The 23,567-nt window shown below is 42.8% G+C and overlaps 1 protein-coding gene across 2 annotated transcripts in view; it reads right to left on the bottom strand.

The window, feature by feature from the left end:
• Positions 1-21,466, bottom strand: part of UNC5C (unc-5 netrin receptor C) — a 251,183-nt gene extending 229,717 nt beyond the window's left edge. For both annotated transcript variants that reach the window (XM_061360947.1, XM_061360948.1), the window contains exon 1: positions 21,085-21,466. In XM_061360947.1, coding sequence (XP_061216931.1) covers positions 21,085-21,208 — 124 coding nt within the window. In that variant the 5' untranslated portion in view covers positions 21,209-21,466. The remainder of the gene's footprint in view (positions 1-21,084) is intronic.
• Positions 21,467-23,567: the final 2,101 nt, after the last annotated feature.

Raw genomic sequence — 23,567 nt, 5'->3', positions numbered from 1 at the left:
GCTTATTCCTTATAAATGGAGTGCCAGGGTCCAAATACTTTTTGGCATCCTTTAACCCTACACGCTCATCTGATCAGTAAATAAAAATTCAGTAGCCTAGCTGAAGTAAAAACTAAATATTAGCAGCCATCAAGAGGCCTTTAACTTTCAAACATAAGTGAGTCTACTGATGTGTTGACATCTCCAAACAGCAGGGAATTTTAACCAAAATGTTAAACTAAAAGGAAAATAACCAAACCCTTATTCATTGTGTTACTTATACATGAAAACAAAAGGTAACATCCCTGCCTGTCCCTCTGATTCACTTACTTACCTCATGCATTTTAGACAAGCTGTTCAGGTAATCCTTCAGTTTTCTTACAGTATCTTAGAAGGTTAATCCAGCTGTTCTCTGGGGTCCTCCCACCCAGGGAGACTCAAGCAATGGATTCTCCAGATACATTTTCCAAAGGAGGAAATAAAGAGAGGCTAACGTACTGCAGATCTCCAGTGCAGACATAATTTCATAAATACCAGAGCCTGAACGGTCATTACTCAAAATCCAAACCAGTAATAAAAAACGTACTACCACTTATAAAAAATACAAACCTGTACGTGTTTCATGAGCTGAGAAATGCAGCAACATCTAGCCCTCAGTTTCATGACAGCCAACAGAAGTGCAAGAGCACAGGTGAAGACTGCTTCTGTGTTCTGGGATATATCTTTTTACAGCCTGATTTTGCAGTTCTCTGAAGTCTGGGGCTCCAGACTGAGATACAGAGCCATTCGCACTCTGGGCAAAGGCGAAGTCGAACCACTACTTGATGCCCCCCCAGCAACTCTAGATAACCATCTCCAGCCCATTCCACCCTCCTAAAATAAAACCGGTGCCTGCTGCAGGGGTGAAGTGAGGGCAGGGGTGAACTGCCCTGAGGGACTTTCACATCTTCAGACTTAAAGCATGCAGTGTTGCTGCATGGCTCCTTCATGAAAAACCCAACACAGTCACCTACTCAAGCACAGCCCCATGGGGCACAGGGAAGTGGTAGACCTGCAGCCCCTCACCTTCACTGCTAAACGGTCTTGGAAATGCTCTGGGAAGGCTGTCCATTCAGTGTGGGGAAAAGGAGATCTTTACAAGGGCAGTGTGTGGATAGGAACCTAGCTGGGAGCTGATTCCCTCTCATGACTGCAAATCATAACAAAGGATGTTGTTTGCCACATTGTATTTTTCAGAGTATATATGTTTGTGCTCATCGTGACTGTTTGTTGGAAAGAGGTAAGAAAACAGGTGTGCAGCTGTCCTATGACCTTCATACTTGGCAGCACCGGGGCTCCTGGCCAATGCTGTCAGAGTGGACAACAGTGAAATCACGAGAAACTGCACGGTCCCACAAGTAAACGATTAGAGATCTGGCATAAAGCTAGTTGTTTTGATAAGGATATAAAAGTGGGACCCTCTTGTGGCCATGAGAAAAGCCTCACCTATGGGTGGACACACCACACAGGAATTTTCCCAATTACGTAAGACTCCGGGCATCAGCTGCAATGGGGCTTCCCAGCTGGAAGTGTGGGCCTGGATTATGGCTCAGTGGTAACTGGTGTTGTATTTCATCTTAATCTATATTCTCTCTATACAGTAATGATCTAATGCATTGCTAACTTTCTTTGGTACTTTACTTACATACCTACATCTCTGATTTGCCTTATTGTACTTATTCACTAGAGAGAGATATTTACCTAATTCACTTAAGTGTGCTTGCTTTTAGTGTACTTATTGGCTTTAGTGTGCTAGTTTAATAAACTCTGCATATTATACAGCTAGTGTGGTGACTTTGTGGCATACCCTGTTTGTCAGCAGAACACAGTGAGTAACAGACAAGCCATGTGAGGGGTGTCATTAAAATCACACAAACTCATTCATAACCACATGGCACTGAGCAAGCCATAGAGGGCTGCCCCTCTAAGACACTGGCAAAGCAGGACAAATGGCTCTGCAGTACTGGGCTCCTTGAGCTGGGCTTTTGCAGCCAGACAGTTCTCACCACAGGTCTGCAGAGACAAAAATCAGCACCAGGAGCCCCACTCCTAATTTTGTCCGTACCCACAACCTGCTGGTCACCCACTGAAGCCAAGTTCAGACTGTGGTGTAAAAACTCAGCGCCTGCTTCCTACTTTCTCCATGGCCTTTTGATGGAAACAAGCAACACCAGCCATTTTCATGCCACAAATTACTTCCATGTTTTCTGTGAGCCTACCAGAGGGGAATTCCTGTGTCTGTTCTGTACCCAGTTCTGCCTCCTGCTCTTCTGGTTTCCATCTAAAAATGGAGATAATTATACTTGCCTCTCTCTGATATGTTTTTCCTACTGCAAATAAAAATATGTGACATTCACTCAAAGGCTTCTGAGCTTCCACTATGCAAAGGCATCCTTTCTCAGGAGGCACTAGCTTTGTACTTCATAGCCAAGATGGTCTTCATTAATTTAAGTGGTATAAAAAGAAAATATGTTTAAGAAAATAATTTGGAATGGAAATCATACACTAAACATTCTTCCCAAATTTTATTATGAATAGCTTTTAAATTGGTGGGTAATTTTTTAATCCAATGTATCATGTTTAGTGTGTACCAAGCCAAACCCATAGATACCCACAGCTCTTTACATTTCTTCCTCTGTTAGCATAATATACTGGGTCAAGTGTGACTACTGTTTATTTTAACTTTGCAAAATTGATCCCAGCTTCGTATTTTTCAGAAAGATTGGACCATTTTGGTACATTTCCAGGATAAATCCTGCCTGTTCTTTTAAAGTGGGACAGACTCTTGACATACCGCCATTGTGACTATGGAAGGCATTTCTGGCACGCATAATGAGTGATTGACTTCCCTGCTTGTTTTTATAGTGATAAATATGTGGTACCATTAGGCAGGAAAACAAAGTATTCAAAAAAAAAAAAAAATCTCTGCTAAGCACATTTTGGAGTTAATGGGTTAGTATAGATACATCATGCTCTCTTTCTGTGCTAAGAGGTATTTGATTCCATGAAATTCACTTGCTCCCACATAATTTAACCCACCAAAATGGAACATTGTATTTCCCCTTTTCTGCACATGTTAAAAGAGCAGGCAATCTCACCAAGGTTAACTATACAATCTTGTTAGGCTTCTATAGATTTCATTAATGGCTTATAAAAGAGAATCAATAAAACTCCTTGCACACCAATATAAAAAATGACCTTTCGATTTACTCTTTGAGATAGGGAAAAAAACCCCTGTAATCAATAGACATCGTCAAAACTTCTTTGATGAGAACTCCTGCAGTGGGCAGTTTAGATTAAGAATTCCTCAGAGAAGTTATGTTCCTGTTCTGAACTCCTTCCTAAAGGACTGTTCTTGATCCCGCTGGGAAACTTTGATGGGACTACTCATTTTAGGCCATAACCTTGCGAAGCTGAACATTAGAGGCATGGGATTACTCACACACTGAAACACAGACACTGACAGAAGCGTCGTCACACTTTGAAGGTTAATAGGACTGCTCACAAGAGAAAGGATTTTTACAGAAATGTTCCTGTACTCCCATTTATGCTTTAAATTTTCTTTTACATTTTTTGATGGTTATGAAGCACCACAATGCTTAAATCGACTTTGTCAGTTCCTTTTATGTAATTTACAGCTTAGTGTACCCAGCAAGCACACCAAAACCCTACCTATCTCAGCATCCCAACGGGAGAGTCACAGACAGCATGTGGCTCTGCCCTGGCTGCAGCATGAGCACTCAAAACCAAGGGCCTGATCCATGGCCTTTTCACCAAGACTTTCCATCTACTTTACTCCAAATTCCCCACTCCGACAGCTTGTGGGATGCTGTTTTATGCTGTCTTTGGGTTTTACAGCTTCCTCTTGCATACGAAGATAACAACGACCCTCTAATATCTTTTATCTAGTGGCTAGATGGACCAATTCAGAAAATTGTTTTAAGTGCTTCCTTCCCAATTCTGCAAGATTCCTCAGGTGGATAAGGAACAGCCTCACATTAATGTGAAACAAACCAGGTCACAACAACAACAGCAAGAGATAACGTGGTGTCAATATTAATTTTTTGTCTTGTTTTTAGAGTATCTCTGTTATTTAATATCCCTCATGGCCACAATATCATAGCTAGTTCATATAGATAATGACACATTTATTTTAAAAACAAAACACTTAAATTCATGTCTTTTCTGCTGGTGTTCAAGTTCTTCTCCCCTGCTTGCCTCAACTCATACAGGCTCGTTTTCCAGCCTGAAGTGAGCATCCTGAGGTCTTTCCCAGAGCAGCATTTGCCTCTTCAAACATGTCTCAAGCGTTTCTTTATGAACACCCACTGCTGGTTAACTTTCCTGCTTCCCCCGGTTTATGTCAGGGCCACATTCAGTCCACTCAGCTGCAGACAACTGCTGGTAGAGACTGCATAGCCCCTCGTGGTCCCTAGGCAGGACCAGTCCGCTGTGCGTGCTGGTGTCCCAACAGAACAGATCCGTTACTTTACCACCATCTTCTCTTTCTTGCCCCAAGTAGCATCATGCGTAACATGCTTTGGTAACCTTTAAACAGACTGCCTGAGTGCATTTCTGCCTGTCTTGTGGGTTTGAAATGGCTAGTAAATACATACTACTCTGTTCCTGCCTTTCTCCAGCCTGGAATCCCACAGTAAAGTTTGTTCCCATCCCAAGTTTTTATGCAAGAGAAAATAATGTTTAGTCTATACCTTCTATTTATAAACATGTATTCTGGGGGAAGAGGATGCTTTAACTACTTTATACAGTGCACTATTCGTCTTACCAATCAGGGAATAAAAATAAAAACTTTATTCAAAACTCTTAATTCTCCAAAGAAAATTATTTCCTGCACTCTTGCTAATTCGTATTTGAAGCCACTAATCCTAAAAGGTCAATTTTTGTATGCTTTAAATTTTCCATTGCCTACTTTGAGAGAAGACAATGAGGCAAATTGAGTTTTAGTTTTGTTTTTGTAAATATTAAATGATGATCAAAATGATCAAATGATGATCAAAGTGACCCGTTGTTGTCATAGCTAGGAAAATGGCTGTGATGATACAGAGACCTACCGAGAAAAGTTCATCTCAGGTTTTGATCAGAAGTAGGGTGACGTTCTGAGAACAAATATCTGCACAGAGTGGGGACAATGTGAACATACAACCTTTTCTTTTAATTGTTAAGTCTTTGCATAGGTGCGTTGGTGGGTGACTACAAAAACTTCCAACAATAATAATATTTTAAAAACAAAGATCCCAAAATAACTTGTCATAAACCAGCATTTTACCCAGTGACTGCCATTCTAGATGCCTATCTCTTCTTTAGGCTCTCTTAAGTGGGACAAGATCTTGTAAAGATACGAACGTTTTCCTCCTCATTTTAATGGCAAAGAATCTTTTTATTAACACCAGAGCTCTCTCTGATGTACTCTGCAATGTCTGCTCCTTTTTTTTTCCACTCTTTAAAAAGCGTTCTTAGAGTCACGGAACTCTTTTCTGTCCAAGCAGACGAGATAGAGATCTCTCCACCATGAACAGAGTCTTACAGGAGCCCTAACTTAACAACCCTGGGGTGGTGCAGAACTGAGGCACTCACTGACCGCAGGGAAGCTGTGATGGTTTACACAAAATGAGAGGCTCAGTTGGCAACACATTTTACGAAGGCCGGCTCTTCCACTTAGAAAGTTCACCTATCTAAGAATGATCAGAAGTTTCAAAACTTCGAGCCTTTGGGCTGAAATTTATTAGGAACAGACGGAGCTAAGTGGCATACACAATTTACCTGTGCGCCTAAATACAGTTACATATACTTATAAGCATAAAAAAAATCCAGCTGGTATCCATTTCCTCACTAATCAAAACACCTTTGGCCTTCTCAAATTCCAGACCTGCACTGCTATGACTACTGGGTTTTCACGCACACAAGTCCGACCTGCTAGCCCTCAAGTCACGAAAACTCGGTGTTGCACAAATTCTCGTTAATGAATTTGGCTCCTGTAGGAAGACTCCTGCTCCCGATTAGATAATGGCAGCAGCCAAAACCTAAAGGTCAACACACCTAATATGAAACAACCCAGCATTTGATAAACAACCCAGGGCACAAGCCAGAAGAACTGACTTTTGAAGGTAGGGCTATTATCCAGTAAGGCCCTTACCCTTGCAGGTAAGTGCATCTTCCCAAACAATATTTTACAGTCAGCAAGACATTTCCTTGGCAAGAGACTTGCATGAGCCTTTAAACTGGGTTTGTGGGAAGGAGACACGTAGGCTTACGTAAGCTATTTCAGTCCAGAAATTCCTTGTGGTTAGGTAATTATATATACTAATAACTTCCCAATGACAGCGTCTGGATGCAGCCTGCACATACACATAACAAAGCAATTTAATATTGTTCATGTACTGCAATGTTCTCAAGCACTGACTCACACTTCAGTGCAAGTTCTCACACTAAAGAAACCTAAGAATTGGTATTTCTGCTTTCCAAAAATCAAAGTATTGCATTCAGGAATCCTTGTCATCCCTCTAGAAACAACAACCTGCTATATAATTTACAGAAATACCTTTGCAAATCATAGCCATTTACGCACCCACAGGATGTTGATAGGGACACTTGATACTGATCTTAAGTATCAAGTGACACCACATGTTATTATACTGATCAAAATGTACTGATGCATTGTAAAATACTGACCATCTAAAAGCAAGGAAAAATTAGACGAAATCTAGCCACTAAAGAACATGGTTTTCTTTTAAGGTCTGCCTTTAATAAAACCTTCCCTCATACATTTATTTTACAATATGCAGAAGTGATAATTAATAAACAATCCAGTATTTGTATTTGTTTTTCAGATCCTATTTCAGAAAACAAGCAATACAACATTTTTTACTCTGCGCTGTTGGTAAAAGTTACTTTATTCAAAGAAACTAAACTTCAGTAGCTGACAAAAAGTAATCAATAGTGCTTTAGGATTAATTTTGACCTTACAGACCCTGTGGCAAATACAATTCACAACTAATGTACTTGCATGAAAGTGCTAACGTCCATGGCTCAAAATAAGGAACTTCAAAAGTCTGGCTGATCTTGTTGATACACATAAAGAAGAAGCAGAAAAAGAAGCAAGTACAGTTGAAAGCCCTTACTGTTTTTTAGTCAAGTAAGAGCTCGTCTCATGACTTGGGAGTCAGAAATGCATTTGTATAAGACCAACAAATTCCATACTGCCTAGATAGCATAACAATAGAAACTTTAGCAAAATCATGCTGAAGTCAGACATATCACCGAAAGGTGACAAAATCAGAACATCCCATGTTTTGCTTGGTACAGGCTTTACTTGCATAGGTGACTCCATTGAATCATTTATTGTCCTTAACTAACTGCAGAATATATTATTGGCAGCTTAGTGTGCCAGTTATGCCACAGATCTTCATCTTCCTCCACTGGGTGAGGCTCATGGCTTAGAAGAGACAGCATTCATAAGAGAGCCTGGCACAGTTTTGGAGACTAATAATTTCTTCAGAGAGCACAATGGCCATAAAATTTGAACATTTGTACCAAATTCTGTGAGGGAATGCAAATGAAAAAAAAAAAAAAAATAATCCCCAAAGCAAACATTTTTCAAATTTGACTTTCAAAATAGCACTTTGATTACTTGATTTCTTGGTTTATTTTAGAGGTTAAAGAACATCCCAAGCAAACAAAAATTGCAAAATGTTTTGTTTCACCCAACTGCTTTTTTAAGGTCTTTGGGACAGGGGAAAATGACTTGGGGGATGACTACAAATCTTTCTGGAAATTTCAAGGCCTTCCACTGAACTGGACAAGCTACACGCACAGTTCTAATTCACAAAGATGGTTTTGCAGCTTCATGCAACCCAAAATATTCTGCGGCAGACAGACTCTCGGTCTCCCTCCTTCTACTTAAATACAGGCTTAAAGCCTACCCAGAAAGAGGGTCTCAGAACACAGTCTCCAAGGTCCCCAAACCTTCAGTTTTCACAGCCCTTTGGGCACCCAAATCAGCTGCATAACAAACAGCTTCTAACAGTTTTATGCACATGTTTCAGGCTTAGTGTACAATATACATTCAGTACACAACAGACATCCAGGCAGATAAAAACAGTAAAACTTTGAGAAAGACAAAGAGTATTGGCACTGAAATGCCTTTTCCAATGAAAAATATTCACAGCTGTATTAGAGCAATTGTTCCGTGCCAACGTGAACAGCATCATTTTGTTAGCTCCTGCATAATTCAATTACATAATTCTCCCAGCTCATGAACATGTCTGTATTTACTTTTTTATAATCTAATACAATAATGATTTTTTCTTAAGTAACTTTTAGGCAAAGCTGTGTAACACATTAAGAAAGAACATATGCAAAAAGTAATTTTTGACCTGTTTTATCCTTAAAACTCAAAAGTGGATTCAGTATTAAAATCAAAGACTCTAAGTATATTGTGAAATATTTACAGCTGTTATTACTGCCTGATTTATGTGTGCCAGAGACCAGATTATTCAGACCAGTTTTACAAGCAATATGTCAGTAAACAGGATTTTGTTTGGTAATTATATTAAACATGTCCATATAAGCTTGGAATTAATTACAAATGATATTTTGCTTACTCGATAAAAGCACTAAGCAGCAAGAACTAATGATGGCAAAAAGGTCTTCTCTCATTTTCAATAAAGCTTTCCATGTGAAAATCTGTCAACATGAAAAAGTTACTGCTTGTAATTAAAACCAGGCTTTATTTCAGTAAGACGTTTACATGTTATGTTCCAGAAGAGGGAAAAAAATGCAATTGAATTACTCTCAAACTCTGTGGTTCCCAAACACAGGATCCGTTCTGGGCATGCTACTGATGTCAACTCCTTCAACTTGGCAAGACAAAAAATTTCAAGTTCAGCCTCATAACACATTCAAGAGTTCAGCGCTACTAACACAGTTTGTTAAGAGTTTAAGTGAGCACTCCAGATGTGTTCACAGGATTTTTGCAGTGGCATGTCTACTCACATCAGGCATTCAGGCTCTCCTTCTGTCAGTACTTATACAACGTTTCACTAATGGATGGATAAGTGCAAAGAGGAGGCAGGGGAGGTTACAGTGATACTTAGCCGTACTTGGGAGCCTGTCAGTAAGTGGCTAATTATCCCTCTGTTTCCAGCTCTCACATTAACTTTCTAAGCAACCCTTCGCCTGTCTCCACAATGGCTTTATAGCACAGGATCTATTTGCAAAATAGACTTCAAATTGTCTTCTCAGAATTAGACTGACTGCCAAACTGGGAGCTACAGTGTGCTTCAGTGGGTCCCAAGACCACAGTACTAGGACCTCAGTCTGCTGGTTGCTTTTGAAGGTAACAAGTTCATCCCCTGTCACGCCCCTCTTTACCACACACTATTTTTTCACCATATTTCTCAACATCCTTTTTGGCCCATTGAGATGGGTAGATTCTATTTCCTGAACCAATGGTTAACTAGAACTTAAGTCCATAAGCATACAAACACTATCTTGACAAGTTTAAATGTTCTCATGCTGCTGCAATCAGATGTATTTCCTAAATAGCCAGCAAATAACCTTTTTTTTCTTTTTTGCCCATGGCAACCCAGTGCTCCACATGACAAAGCATCTTAATGACTTCAGCAGAAACTTTTCTCAGACAACGTCGTAATATATTTAACAATAAAGAACCAAGCAGATAAGCAGCTCTGTGCTTATCCTGTGTTTCAGAAGCCTATACGCTGGATTTGGTAATCTAGCTTTAATTCAGAAACCTGACACTCCCTGCTTTTCTTGTTAATGCAACCAGATGGTAACTTCAGTTTGATTACAATCCTCCCTACTTCAATATGAACTCTTCATCTTACTACTATCAGATGACATTTGCTTTCCTTAATGTACATAGTTTTAGAGAAATTACAGAAGTGCTATTGCTGTGTTACATGAAAAATTCCAATGTACATTTAGCTGACATAGCATCAGCTGGTGTTTAAACTGGGTTTTGCTAATGGACTTTTAATGTCAGTGGGGTTATGTGCAGTTACTGGCTATTAGCAGGAATGGGCCCTTTCTATAAAAATCGCTTTCCCTCAAGTGTGTTGTTTGAACATTCCTTCCTCTGATTTAGTGACTGTCACCAAATACAAAACAAATGCAAGGACGCTGGAATCTACTGTTATCTTTAAAACCAACTTAACCTCAGCCTGGCCTCCACGAGCAAAATATGTGTTTCGCATTGGTAACTAATGGATATAAAACTTTAAAGACAAAAGACTGAACTTTCCTTGTTGTGCTCCAGTGAGTAAATCCCAAGCAACCTCATGAAACTAATCAGACAAAAAGCAAAATCTGATCGAGGTACTGCCATCAATTAATTTCCCTATAAGAAAGGATCTTTGCAATGAAACCAAGCATTCAGAAAATAAGCTCATCAGTAAAATACAGAAGCTGAATAGTCCACACAATGTCACTTTGTAATTTTAATTTGGTTTTCTCTGAAAATATTTCTTATAAATGCAAATTGAAGGCTTTCTTCTAGATACTACAAAATGACAGAATTGCTTATAAAGCAAGTAAGTAGATTAGGATTTTCTCTTTTTTTTTTTTTAGATTTGGAAGGTTTTATCTAATAGCTGTGCTTGCTACAAAGAACTAACATATAACATTTAGAAGAGAAAAAAGAAAACAACGTACAAAACAGTGCAGGACAAGCAAAGGACAAAAGCTAGCAGGAGCTAAACAATTTTGTCTTTTCCTGTACTCATGAAAGGCATATGACACTTCTCATTCTACTGCCTGAACCAGGATAATAACCGCTTTTGTTACCAGCTACTAGGTTGCATTTCTGACTGAAGTCTTCAAAGCCCAGGCTTTTAATAGTAGAGGCCTTTAGTTCAAAACCAGCTGATTGCCAAGGCAGGAAATTGCCACACATTTGTGTGTAATAGATATTTATGTGGATATCTGCCTACAGTTGGTGACATTTGGCTGTCAGTGTTCTCATTTGAAATAACATGACAAAACCCAAGAGAAAAAACATCTACTGGAAGAATCTCACCAACATGATTTCCAGTGAGTCACTGTGTTAACCCCTCTGCAGGAAAGAGCCACATCGGTACATGAAACAGAAATAGAAAGCCTCAAAGTTACTCAAGTTATTGAGTTAAACAAAGGAGAAGAGAAAAGAAAACACACACAAAAAGCTTCCTAGAAAAAAAAAAAAAAGCCAACCCAAAACAACAGTGAGATCAAGGTCTGTCCAGCCCAGAATCTCACTCAACTGTGTCAACCTATTTTTAACACAGAACCAGATAAGCTTCTGACATGCGCTGAACTTGAAGTTAATGGAGCTATATTTGTTGATGGTCATAACCTGGCCTTGTATACAAGGTAAGACAGTGTAAGTATATCCTTGGTATAAGCAGTAATGATTTAAAAAAATAAAGGGAAACTGATAGTAAATTGACAGGTCCCAGTACTGAACTTCCTAACTGCAAACTTTCTAGTTACTTAGGAACTAAGGAATTAGGAACTACCTATTTGCTACAGCACAGCTAGTTTACATGAGGAAAAGGCAAACCAGCACTCTTGTTTGTCCCAGCACAGATGTGCTCTATAAGAAGGCTGCTGCATTTTATTGAACAAGAGACCAAAAAAGTTGCTCTCACCTTCAGAAACTGGTGAGGAAGCAGAAAGAAGTCCCTAAAGCTACATTTGCAACATCTGCATGAAAGGAATCTGTAATGCGGATGATGACTTGCCAAAAACGAGTGCAGCTTTGGGGCCAAAAAGCTTAGAGCAAGGAATACTGGTATTTCAAGAGACAATTCAGTGAGATTTTCAGTGAATGACACCAGTACAAAGGCAAATTCTTCACCATTTAATTATAGCCCCATTCTTTAACCAGCCAGACTTCTGGTTTCCACGGTCAACTCTCATTTATCAGATCTGAAATGGTCAGGTTTAACAGGGAAAACTTTATCTTCTCCTAGTTGAGAACACCACTTAGTTTTGTCTTAATCCTAAAGTAAAAAAAAAAAAAAAAAAAAAAAAAAAAAAGCAAAGAGCAGAGATTTCTCTTTAGTCTTATCTGACTGCAGGCAACCTGAAATTTCAGTCTGAACACTGCACCATTACCCTGCTAGCTCTGGCTATTCACTGCTTGTCATGGCCACTCTTCTTTCATACACATAGAGCTGCGGAGCAAGCAGGTGGACACATGAAGTTGTTGATGCTATACGGAAAGGCGAGATAATACATCTGCACTAACTCCCTGAGCAACTGGCAAAACTAGGAGATATATTAATGAAAGAGTTAATTAATTCAGACTAAGGCAGTGTGCATGTCTGTACTCTGAATTATTCCCAGTAATTACCTGTGCTACAGTCAGTGTAGGTAAATCCAATGCACATAACAACAGGATTAGTCCTGCTTGCTGCTCTGTCCCACTTCTTAATACTTGATTTCGCTATGAGTGAGCTGCAATTAACATCATTCAGTGAGACCATATTATTGTTTTCACTCACTATGTAAACTTTACAGTATAAACACATATGTTGGGGCTGGATAAAACAAGTGATATATTTAAATAATAAATAAATACACCATATCATAAGAGTGCAGCAATTCATTTTCCAGCTGTCATTTTAGCAAATTTATAATTGGAATATAGCTCTCCAAGAAGCTCTGAATTACTAATAATCCTCTGGTTTATTTCACGTCACTGCCTGATGTGAAACGACTAAATTCAAGCAAAGAAATGCCTAGGGAACAACTATCAGTTCAAACAAGTTTTCAAAACGGCTGCAATAGAGTCAACGTCTTTTGACAGATCACTCAAGGCTTACTTGCATGTTTCCTTGTATCTAGCTGATGAAATTCAAGATTTCTCAAACAATTGCATCCAGCACTCAGGGGATCAAGAAAAACACAAGCTTTCCTTTTCCTCAAAGGATACACCGTTAATCCACAGAGCTTAACACTTCAACCTCTCACTCAATATGAGACTAAGAAATAAAGCTACTTTACTTCTTGAAAATAACTAAAAAGGGATTGGCAGCAGCTACCTAACAAGAAAACGCTCAGCTGTTGCCAGGCCAGTAAAACCTCCCCGAGCTCCTTAGCATTAGCGTTGATAATGTTACCTCAATGGGAGAAAACAGGATACTGATCCAATTGCCTGGGCAACCTCATAGCTTTTATGACTCATAAGCAACAGGGTCCTTTGGAGTGTAAGTCGTTCATTCAGATGAACGAAGTATACTTGAGTAAGATAGTCCTGAACTGCAGATTAAACCCAAACAAAACAAAACAGTCCAAGGCAGTGATCCTCATTCCATTTACAACAGTGCTGCAGTGATTCACTGGATCTGCTCTTGCTCCTTCCAAATCTGGGATAACACTATAGATCTCACTCAGTGAAGCAAATCCTCCCAAGCCACCTGCCACTATGAAGTCAGAGCTTGCAAGAAGCATCCCTGTTTCTGAGCAACAGCATACATATGGGTTTGCCCTTCATCTTTTACACATATTTCTAGATACCAGCAGATATAAAAAGAAAACCATTAGTGAGACCAAATAAATTCGACATTTGGGAAGGCAGGAAGGCACCCAGGAGCCTTCAAAGTAGCATTCCCACTGCAGCATCCATCTTTAGGCTTGTCAGACGAGGAGGAGGACGGACTGGAGCACCGGACTCTTGGACACTCAGATGCCTCAAGTTCACATATTGTCTTCCAGACACATTTGCTCTGCACCCTAAAGCAATTCTCCTTGTGTCTCTCCACCAAACAGAGATAAATACAGCTGTCCTCCCAAGCCAGCAACATGGATTAAAGATTAAATAACTAATGCAACATGACAAATAAGAAATTCCTACTGTCTCAAGCAACGCAAACATGTAGCAAAACTATCCTAAAGACACAACCGCAGATGTCCCGCATGGGAGGGCAAGCACATGCAACTTTTTGGCTACCTCTTCCTGTCCTGCCTGTGTAGGACTCATAACAAAGGAAAGTGTCAATCTGAGGAGGTGCTGATGCACCACTGCATCCCATATTGACACATGGGACATTGCTGCCTCGATCGGATTATTTCACTGTCATGAAAATTGGAGCAGCACTGCTTGCTTTTGGGAATAGCAAAGGTGCTAGCTGAAATCCAGCACTGCCTGCCCTTCCATGCGGGCATTAAGGGCATGTCTGGCACCACTGAGAATTTGGGATCTCTATTGCAATCTCTATCACAGTAGTATCAATGTGATTTAATAAAAGAGAGTGAAACCTAGAAAGTGCTGTCAATGTATGCCTTAACCAGCTCAGCCAGGACTGTAAGTCAAGTTTAACAGTGAGGTTTTTCACTAGACCGGTTGAAATATATGGAAAAATGTAAATAGAAATGAAAACTGTTATTGTTGGAAGACTTTACAACTTTTAACTTTCTCGTTTTCACTGAATACCTAGAGATTTGCAGAGAGCATAAGCAGGAAGATTTTGGCCAGTGAGGTAAATATTGACCTTTTCATGAAAAGAACTGCATATTTTCTGGTTTTAATTAAGATTTCTTGGATTTTGTTTGTTGATTTTTCGACCTCCCCCCAGCAAATAAACAAACAGGTCACTATTTTTGTTTTCTGTTTCCCCCCAAATTTTCCATGTTGATAAAAAGGCTAGTTTTATGTGAAACTGTCTTTGCATGAATTTTTTCTTCCCTGGCTCAGACTTTTAAATAATAATGTGCCATGCTATAAAGGGACTTCCCAAAAACTGGCATTCAATGAATTAGGAGGAAGTCGCATGTTTCCTGCTTAACATATGTGTGATTTGGGATGGAGTTATAAAAGCAAGCAGGGAGCTGTTCTAGTGATAACTACCTAGGGGAAAAGCTGTATACAAGCACCTCTGAGGTTACTGAAAGCTGAGAAAACCTTTGGCAGCCCTTGCTCGCTGCTCTGACTTGTTGTTGTTGCCTTACCTGGTTGTGCTGTTTGTAGGAGCAGAGGCAGCCTCAAGGAAAGCAACTGGAACACAACTACAGTCTGGGGCTTGCTTTCACCTTCTCCAGCTAGCATGCACATCCACGCCTTACAGTCAGTTTTATGCTACATCCTTACCCAAGAAAGACAAATCCAAATACAAAAACCATGACTGATGCTCTGCAAATGTTTAAGCAGACCTACCACAAAACCAATGACAATAGTAAATAAATCATGTCCCCAGCACAACACTGGAGTTTGGAGTATCTGCATATGACTTCATTAAATTAAATGAAGGGAAACAAAGTACACGCGAAATTAAGGGGAATTTTGTTGTTCCTATTTATTCGACATGAGCTTCATTATAACTACTTCCCTTTTAGCATAATTTCAAATGCTTGCTTACAAATGATGCAAATTAAGTCTTTCTTTGGATACAGTTTGCCTCCCAGAAGACTTAATACCATTTCCTTCAGATCACCTCTTGGATAATGTTATGATGGAAAGATCCAGGGGAGCCTGCTCCTGAGACTGGGCTCTAACAAGCACATGCAATAAATCACTTAAAACACCACCATCCCTTCAGTCCTTGGAAGCAGTTAGCACTGAATTGTGCCTCTGCACAACAACATTCTGCCTCTGTGTTGGTGGAGGTTGTAGCCAACTGGAAAAACACTGCTTGTCTCTTACTACTCGCTTTTAATCCTTGATTTAGCCATTAAAAGCTTGCGCTGCTTTATACCTCCAAGTTGAACATGAAAGCAAAGGCAGCTAATGAAAATGACAGGCGATGTAATTACTGCTTTATTGGCACCGATGCCAAGATTGCTGCCTGCTAAACTTGAATGCCTCCACTGGGTGGCTAACAAGATGTGCACTTCGCAAACCAGCACAACTCTCTCCCCACTCGAAAGGGAGGAAAGAGGGAACGTGAAAGGGAATGCTATTTATTTTCCCCAAAGTGACATATAATAGATAGTTATATGGAACATATTGCATAGACAGAGCACCCATGATTAAATTAACTTCTATTCCACAGACAGCTTCCAGTGATGTATTTTCAATGATAAACCAATGATGTGAATATTTGAGACTCACACTGAGTTAAATCTTCTGACTAAATCACAGCAAACTGTTCACTACTTTGAGCAATGCAAATTCACCTAGGAATTCTCCTTTGCAACAGTAGTTTTTCTGATAAGCTGCAAAAGCAACTTTCATGCCTTTTTCCAGAAAAAGTAACCAGAACTGGTTCATTGAGAGCCCAATGAGTTAAAATCCGAAAGACATCAGAAAGCAACAAAAATATCCATTCACTACAAAACAGGTTACCTGAAACAAGATTACTTTGCTGGTATCACAAAAGAAATGTAGCTTCACTTTTCGAAGTACAGCTCTCCTTTGTATTTTACATAAACACAAAACCCTGGTCATTTACTGTATTACTATATGGAAATAACTTGTCCTAGTCAGCCTGGGTTCCTCTCACCTCCTAAAGATGCTGCTTTACATCCCGCTCAGTTGAACTGGACAGACTGCACCTCAGTACCTCACTCTAGCTTGCACAAAACCCAACATATTTACTTGTAAATGTCTCATAAATATAATCCACATTTTCTCCTCTCTTGCTGCGCAAACCAGCTATGGAACTGATTTGCCTGGCCTTGGCACAGAGTGTATTCCTGTTTTCAGATGTACTGTATTTGGAAAATTAAATTAGGAAAATCTTTTTAATATGGTTAATGCCTTTTCCTGTTTCTGAATTTGGATGGCACATACAAAGCTAGTCCCAAGACACAGTGGATAATCATGGTTTGAGACCATTACCAAAAACAAAATGAAAAGAAAGAAAGAAAAAAGTTGTGTGATGAATGATCCACATAAAACTATTAAGTGTAAATACGCACAGTAATTGTGGAAATATTTAGCTACACTCAGGCATTGTTACCATACAGAAGAAGAAATGACACTGACAGTAATGCTGAGAAGCTATCAGAAGGGGGCTGTATTTGATGTATATACTTTTTTCATAACTTACAATCAGTTGCTGGAGCCAGAGGAAGAGAAGCCCAGACTCTAGCTCATGTTCCCAGAGAGGAATCCCTCCTCCCCAGACAGATCCATCCACTTCATTTTAAACCTACTTAAATTGCACCTCAGTCAGCAAAGGAAACCTGGTGGCTGCTTTGCTTTCAGCACTGACAACTGCAGTACTAAAATGCTACTCAGGGCCAGTCTTGGCTACCACATCCAGCCCAAACTTGTTAACATCACTGAAATCTGCCAGAGCACATCACTTTAAAACAAACTAATGTTCCAAAGGGGCTTATCCATTCCCAACAAAATACTACTTGGCCCTCATTTCACTAACACAAATGCTATTTATTACACCTACATGATCAAATACCATCAGTCCACTGATGCATCAAGATAATTAAGTCCTTCTCCCCCCTTTTTTTCAATGAGATGTGTTTAGGTATTCAATTAAGTAGAGCATCCCAAAAGGTTAGTACATTCACATGTTATATTTCACTTTTTCCGCACCAAGCATCTTCAAACTGCTGCTGCTGCTAATACAGACTGCACTGGGGCAAGACAAATATCTGCACATATGGCTCTTTTACAGTTTTCTTTTTAAATTATCACTTTGATTTAATTAGGTTTGAGGGGTTAGGCATGAAAAAAAAGAAATGTACTCTTTTGTTGTAAAGGAACAACTGAAATAAAAATTCATCAATATGTAGTCCCTTTAGCTTTCCTATCCATCTCCTATACTATCATTATTATCCCATAAAGCTGTCTGAAACATTCTGGTCAGTACAGATATATAGCCTGACCCTCCCTTTCATCCTATCTACACCTCAAAAAGGTGAGGGCCACAGGATAAATTCTTCAAACACATTGGGGGGGGGGTGGAGGGGTGAGAAGGAGGGGAAGGAGAAGGAAAAGCAAAGAATAGGGCTGAAACTCAGTCTCTGCTGATTGAAAAACCAAAAGGAAAAGTTGCTCTTATAGATGGCACTGAAATGCAAGGCTAGGGTATGTGCTTGGGTCCAGGGATAGTCACTGTTTATCTCACAGTTTGGGACATTTGAATTGTCATTCTCATGTAGGTTATCATAGAGATATAGTAAATGCAGTGAATGCCAGTTCAGAGTTGATTCCGGCCTGATTATTGCTCTGGCAAAGCAACTGCTTTGAGAATTAAAGGCTGTCTCCATCATTGTGGCCATTTCCTGTTCTCTCCTGATAACAGTGAAAAAATACTTCGACAACTTCAGATAAGAAGATAAGAAATGCTAATAAAACAAAAAGTGTATTTAGCTCTGCTGAGAAGCTCACAGGAGGATGCCGAGATGCAGTGATATTAATCTCTGTGCCAGGGAGTGTGGGGGTTGGTCCATCAACTATTCAGTTAATAGATTTCTTTTCCATGAGGAAATAGAAAAGGAAGACATAAAAGCAGAAGCTCCAGCAATGCTCACAGCTGCCTTAGCCTGCTTCAAAAGATAAAGGCAGTTGGGGAACGGAGAAGAAAAGCAAAATAAGAAACAGTAGTAGCAGCAAGTACTGGAACACGCCCTCTTTCTCTTCCCCCTTTCCCCTTTCTAAATCGTAACTATGTGTTTGCTGTATGGAAAAAAACACTTTTAAGGTTTTTTTTCAAGGTATCACAAATATTTAAGACATGAACAATTAAAAAACAAGTCAGCTGATTCCAGACCCACTGAAATCAGACAACTGAGACCAGCTGAAGTGTAACTTCCATGTGTCCTGTTTCTATTGCTCTGAAAGGAATGCAGCCGAAAAGACTAGAAAGGTATTTCCATTTTGAAAGAGACAGACTGAATGGAGAATTACTTTGGAAAAAGAGGTTGGGTAAGAATCATTTCAATGCTAATGCATTTTTTGAAATGTATAAATAAAGCAGACAAAAAACTTTGCCCGGTGCTATACGATGAGAAAACTTCCTGAAGAGGGCATAGTTAAACTGTTGATTCATTGCCTTGCTGAAGCGCCACACACACATTTGAAGATCCCCACGGCAAACACCAATCAAAATCCCTCAGCTCTGGGAAAGACACTAAACCCAGGACTGCACCCAAATTCTATGCCTGGTCCGAGCAAACAGGACATGAATATATACGTATACACGGAAAAATAAATCCAGGACAAATTACAATATCCCAACCACATCCCTTGGATTTTCCACTCTGCTGTGAAAGTTTATCATGCACAGCACAAAAGGAAATGCTGCTGAAGGGGTCTCATCCCCTTCTAGGAAGATGAGCACACCCATATCCTGTGCCCATCACAGCACAGGAGGCCTGGCTTGTCTCCCCTCCTGGTATTTGCCACCCAGTGCTGTGTTATGTAGGAAGGACACACTTAGAAGGGAGAAACCCTCTGAAAGTGTGAGGTATGCCCTGTGGCTCTGAAACAGCCGAACGCAGGGGGTCCTCTCTTCCTTGTTCAGGCCATCTGTCATGCGAACTACCCGTGTCCTGCCAGCAATTGGGCAGGCTCCTCTTCTGCTCCAGATCCAACTATCCAAGAGGATATTTCCTCTGCATCTACACAGATCGACATACACCTACTGACATCTAAGTCTACATGCACATGCCACTATTAAAACCCTTAAATACGTAACATCAGACCTGCCCTGTCTTGAATGTGAAACCAAGCAGTGAAAGGAAATGATGATGTGCAAGACACAGAAGAAACAAGACACGATGCATCAGGGATATGTGCACTCTCCTCTCCTCCCACCTTTTCACAACCACATTTCTGATCTTCCTGAAAGATAAACACTCGATATGGGTAAGGGAACATAATTCTGAGGATGGAGTGAGTATCAGCAGGAAATGGTTTAGCACCGTTACATGTACAGACATGGTACACAGAGCACCCAGCCCACTAGCAGCTAGTCTGCAGCTCCTGAAAGCCTGACAGGGGCACGGGGGGTCAGCCCCGGTCTCCTGGCAGCAAGGCCAGGAGAGGAGTGAGTGCACTTGGTAATGCTGGGGAGAGCCTAAGATTGGATCATTGCAGCCCACTCAAAGTGCCCCTCCACAGAGATGATAGGGCAGGAAAACAAACATGCTTCCACTTGCATTATACAAACAGCTCCAAACCAAAGCTTTGGTGCTTATTACTATTTCTTGGTGGCATATATGGGGAAAAAAAAATGGGAAAAAAAAAATCCAGCTTCGAAAATTCCTTTCTCCTGTTAAGCAGATAACAAGGATTTCCAAGAGCTTTAATGAACCCACACATCCTTGCTATACACAGCTCTGCCCACATGCAGCAGCAACCTCTCTCTCCAGTGCTCAGTAAAAGCCACGATTTCCACTTTAGGTCTAACTCCCGGGAAGGCAGAAGAAAAGCGCCGAGAAAGTTTATCCGGTATCAGCTCGCAGGAGAAACAGCCCCCTGCTGTGGCTGTCTGCCTGGTGGGTGACACAGAGAGCTTGGGCTCTTTGCGATGCTCTCAAGACATCACTCGACGCACACAGAGAAGTAAGTGCCATTTGGAAAAGGGGAATGTAGACATGGGCTACAGGGAAAACGGACCTAGGGGTACTCCAGGACCTCCGATAAGGGAGGAAAAAAAAGGAAACAATAAAGCAGAAACGCAGGCACACGATAACTCCCTTCGGATCCATAAGGTTTGAGGCGAGAAGGAGAAGGGTGTGGGGGCTATAGGGGCTCACGAATGACCCCGGCCTGCAGAGCCCGAGGCTCGGCCGTGCAACGGCAGGGACACTCGCTCCGCACCTGCCGGCCCCAGCCGCACCCCACCCCAGGACTGCCGCTGGGGCTCGCTCAGCCCCTTCCAACCACGGGACCCCGCTTCAGGGCGGCGTGCGGGGAAACGCCTGTCCCAGCCAGGCTGAGCAGCCACAGACCCTATCAGGCGGGGGCCCGCGGACCCCAGAGCCCGGCGGGGGCAGTGCATGAAGGGGAACGCGCTGTTCGCACATATACACACAGGAAAGAAAACTGAAATGTATAAAATAAATCACGGCACCAATTCGCCCTTTCAGCCCGCACCGGAGAGTGCCCCGGCCCCTCTCACCCGCCCTCCTCCTTACCTTGAGCGGCGGAGCCGGGGCGGCTGGCCCCCAGGACGGCCAGGGCGGGGAGCACCACGGTCTGCAGCAGGTATCCCAGTCCCAGCCCGCAGCGGGCCGCCGTCCCCTCCAGCCCCTTCCCCATGGCCAGGGCAGGCGGGGAGTCTCGCAGCAGCCGGGGAGCTTCTCTGTGCCGCCTGTGCCTCCGCCAGCCCCGTCCCACCGCCGGGCGCGGAGAGGCGCGGAGCCCCCGTGAGGCGCTCAGGCTGCGCCGGGGCGAGGGGCAGCGGGGGGGCAGGGGCGCTGCATGGCCCCGCGGAGGGGCGCGGAGGGGCGCGGAGCCCGGCGGAGCGCTGCCTTCTTCCCGCGGGCGGCTCGGCGCGGCTCGGCTGCCTCCACCCCGGGGGCGGGCGGGGGCCGGGGCCGGGGCCGGGTCTGGGAGCGGGGGCTGCGCCGGCCGCCTGCGATAGAATGCGAGCCGAAGCGAGGAGCGGACCCAGAGGGAAGGGGGCGGGGGAGGCTGGGAGCCACCCGCTGCAGAACCGGCCCCTTTCGCCTCCCCCGCCCGCGCCCCCTGCGCGCACACCCGCGGGCGCACACACCCGCACGGGGATGCTGGTGCACACGCACAAGCACTCACTCGCACACACAGCCCTCCCAGGAGGAGCCCCGGCAGCCGGGGCCGCGCTGGACCGACCCCGCTACACCCCTGGAGCTCTCGTCCCCCCACCGTCCTCGTGGGGCTGGCACCCTGCAGGCCCTCAGGACGCTCCCATCCTCAGGGATACACAACATGCAGGGTGGGGAGCTCCATGCCGGCCAGCGGTCACCCGTCTGCTCACACAAGCAACAGGGTGGTGGGCAAGGGGAGCATCAGGAGGGATGTCAGGAACCTCATCCCTGGGGAACATGTCCCAGTGTGCCTCCCAGGGTCTCTCTGTTAAGGCTGAGGCTGCTTACTTCCAGACCTTACACTTCCTTCCTCTTTACACTCCCAAAAATGCCTCCACTGGCCTCTGCCTTCACCATGCCCCTACCAAATACCACACAGTTGGATGGCAGTGCCTACAGGTTCAGTGGTCAGCCACGGCTTACCTGGGTTTTACTGATGCTTTCTAGGGCTTGTTTTGGGTTTTAAGTTGCCTTTCCCTTTGCAGAGCCCAGGCAGGCTGTACCCAGCCATGGCTAGACCCAGCTATTCACATGCCGGCTTTGCTGATGCCAGGGGGCAACAGCCCCACAGCCTTTCCCACACCATGGTACTCTGGAGACCACTGCCTTCTCCAGCCCAGAAGCTCCACCAAGCAGAGCTGTATGCATGGCAAGGAGCACTGTTTCCTCTGAGGCACAGCTGGGATCTTCCCAGACACTTTGGCTTTGCCTTCTGCCCCTGGCAGGAAAACAGTAGCAGCATTGCTAATGCTGCAGGAGGGTTTCCCAAGGGCCAAGGAAGCTGCCTGCCCTAGGGAGGCTCCATCCCACCTGCCCCCTGACTTTAATGCCTTTCCCAGGGATTTGCCCAGATTGTTCCCATCTCTGGGTTTGGGGTGGGGGCAGGTTTTTTTCTCCACAGCAGCTGACACAAAGCTGCAGAGTGACAGGAAAGAAACATTCTTCATTTTGTACAAGCATAAAACAAGAAAATGGGGCAGATTTTATTCTGGCCCGTGCACATGGGTATGCCTGGAAGATGCACCAGGAAAGGTACATGTCAAGCCCAACAGGCTGATTTACCCAGTAACTCTAAGCAGCTCTTTCCAGCTAAAGCACTGCAGCTCTCCATCTCCTGGCTGTACTATATCTCTTAAGGGGACAAATCCCATCCACTTCAAGCACCATGGCATAATTCAGAAAACACTAAGGCTCCACCATAACCCAATGGGTTAAGTCCTGAGGCTGTATAAATGGTGTAAAGGAAATTTTCAACTTGTAGCATGTTCTGAAAAAGAGCTGTTTTGATTGCACACACTTAACCATGCTGACCCCTGACCTTATGCTCTCCAGCCTTATGTCTCAGGTTGGTAGTCAACAGAGCAGTTCCTCACGTATGGTGTTTGTTCACCAGTTTTGCCTTAACTCTGTAAGTTGGAAGCATCTCTTCTCTGCTGGGAGAGCTGGGTATTTACTGTTTTCCTTGTGCTACAGGAAACTTTGCAGAGGCAAGAAAAGAGACCCCTGAAAGATGTCACACATGGAAGATGTATTCCTTGCAGCACCAGCTGACGGGCACATCTACTGCCACGAGGGACAGGGGAGGGAGGGCTTGCTTCTCCATTAAGTGGAGTTAATTTATTTTTGATGTTTTGGGGCTTCCCAGGAGTAATACCTATAGTTCCAGGCTTAGTTTCTAGTTAGTAGCTCAGTGACCTCATTAAATAGGTCCATCCCAATTTCAAGATGATGTCCCTGCAGCCCTGCCGGGGGATCCCTGGTGGCTGCCAGCCTGTCAGCCTCTCTGCCCTGGAGTAGGTGCACAGGGGAGCATGGCTGCTTCACAGCTGTGA

The sequence above is a fragment of the Neopsephotus bourkii genome, unplaced genomic scaffold (assembly GCF_033783945.1).
Source record: "Neopsephotus bourkii isolate Nb327-2 ecotype Australia unplaced genomic scaffold, CSIRO-AGI_Nbou_v1 NB_1037, whole genome shotgun sequence".
Lineage (NCBI taxonomy): Eukaryota > Metazoa > Chordata > Aves > Psittaciformes > Psittacidae > Neopsephotus > Neopsephotus bourkii.
The sequence above is the reverse complement of the archived record's forward strand: the minus strand, read 5'-3'. Positions and strand labels throughout refer to the sequence as shown.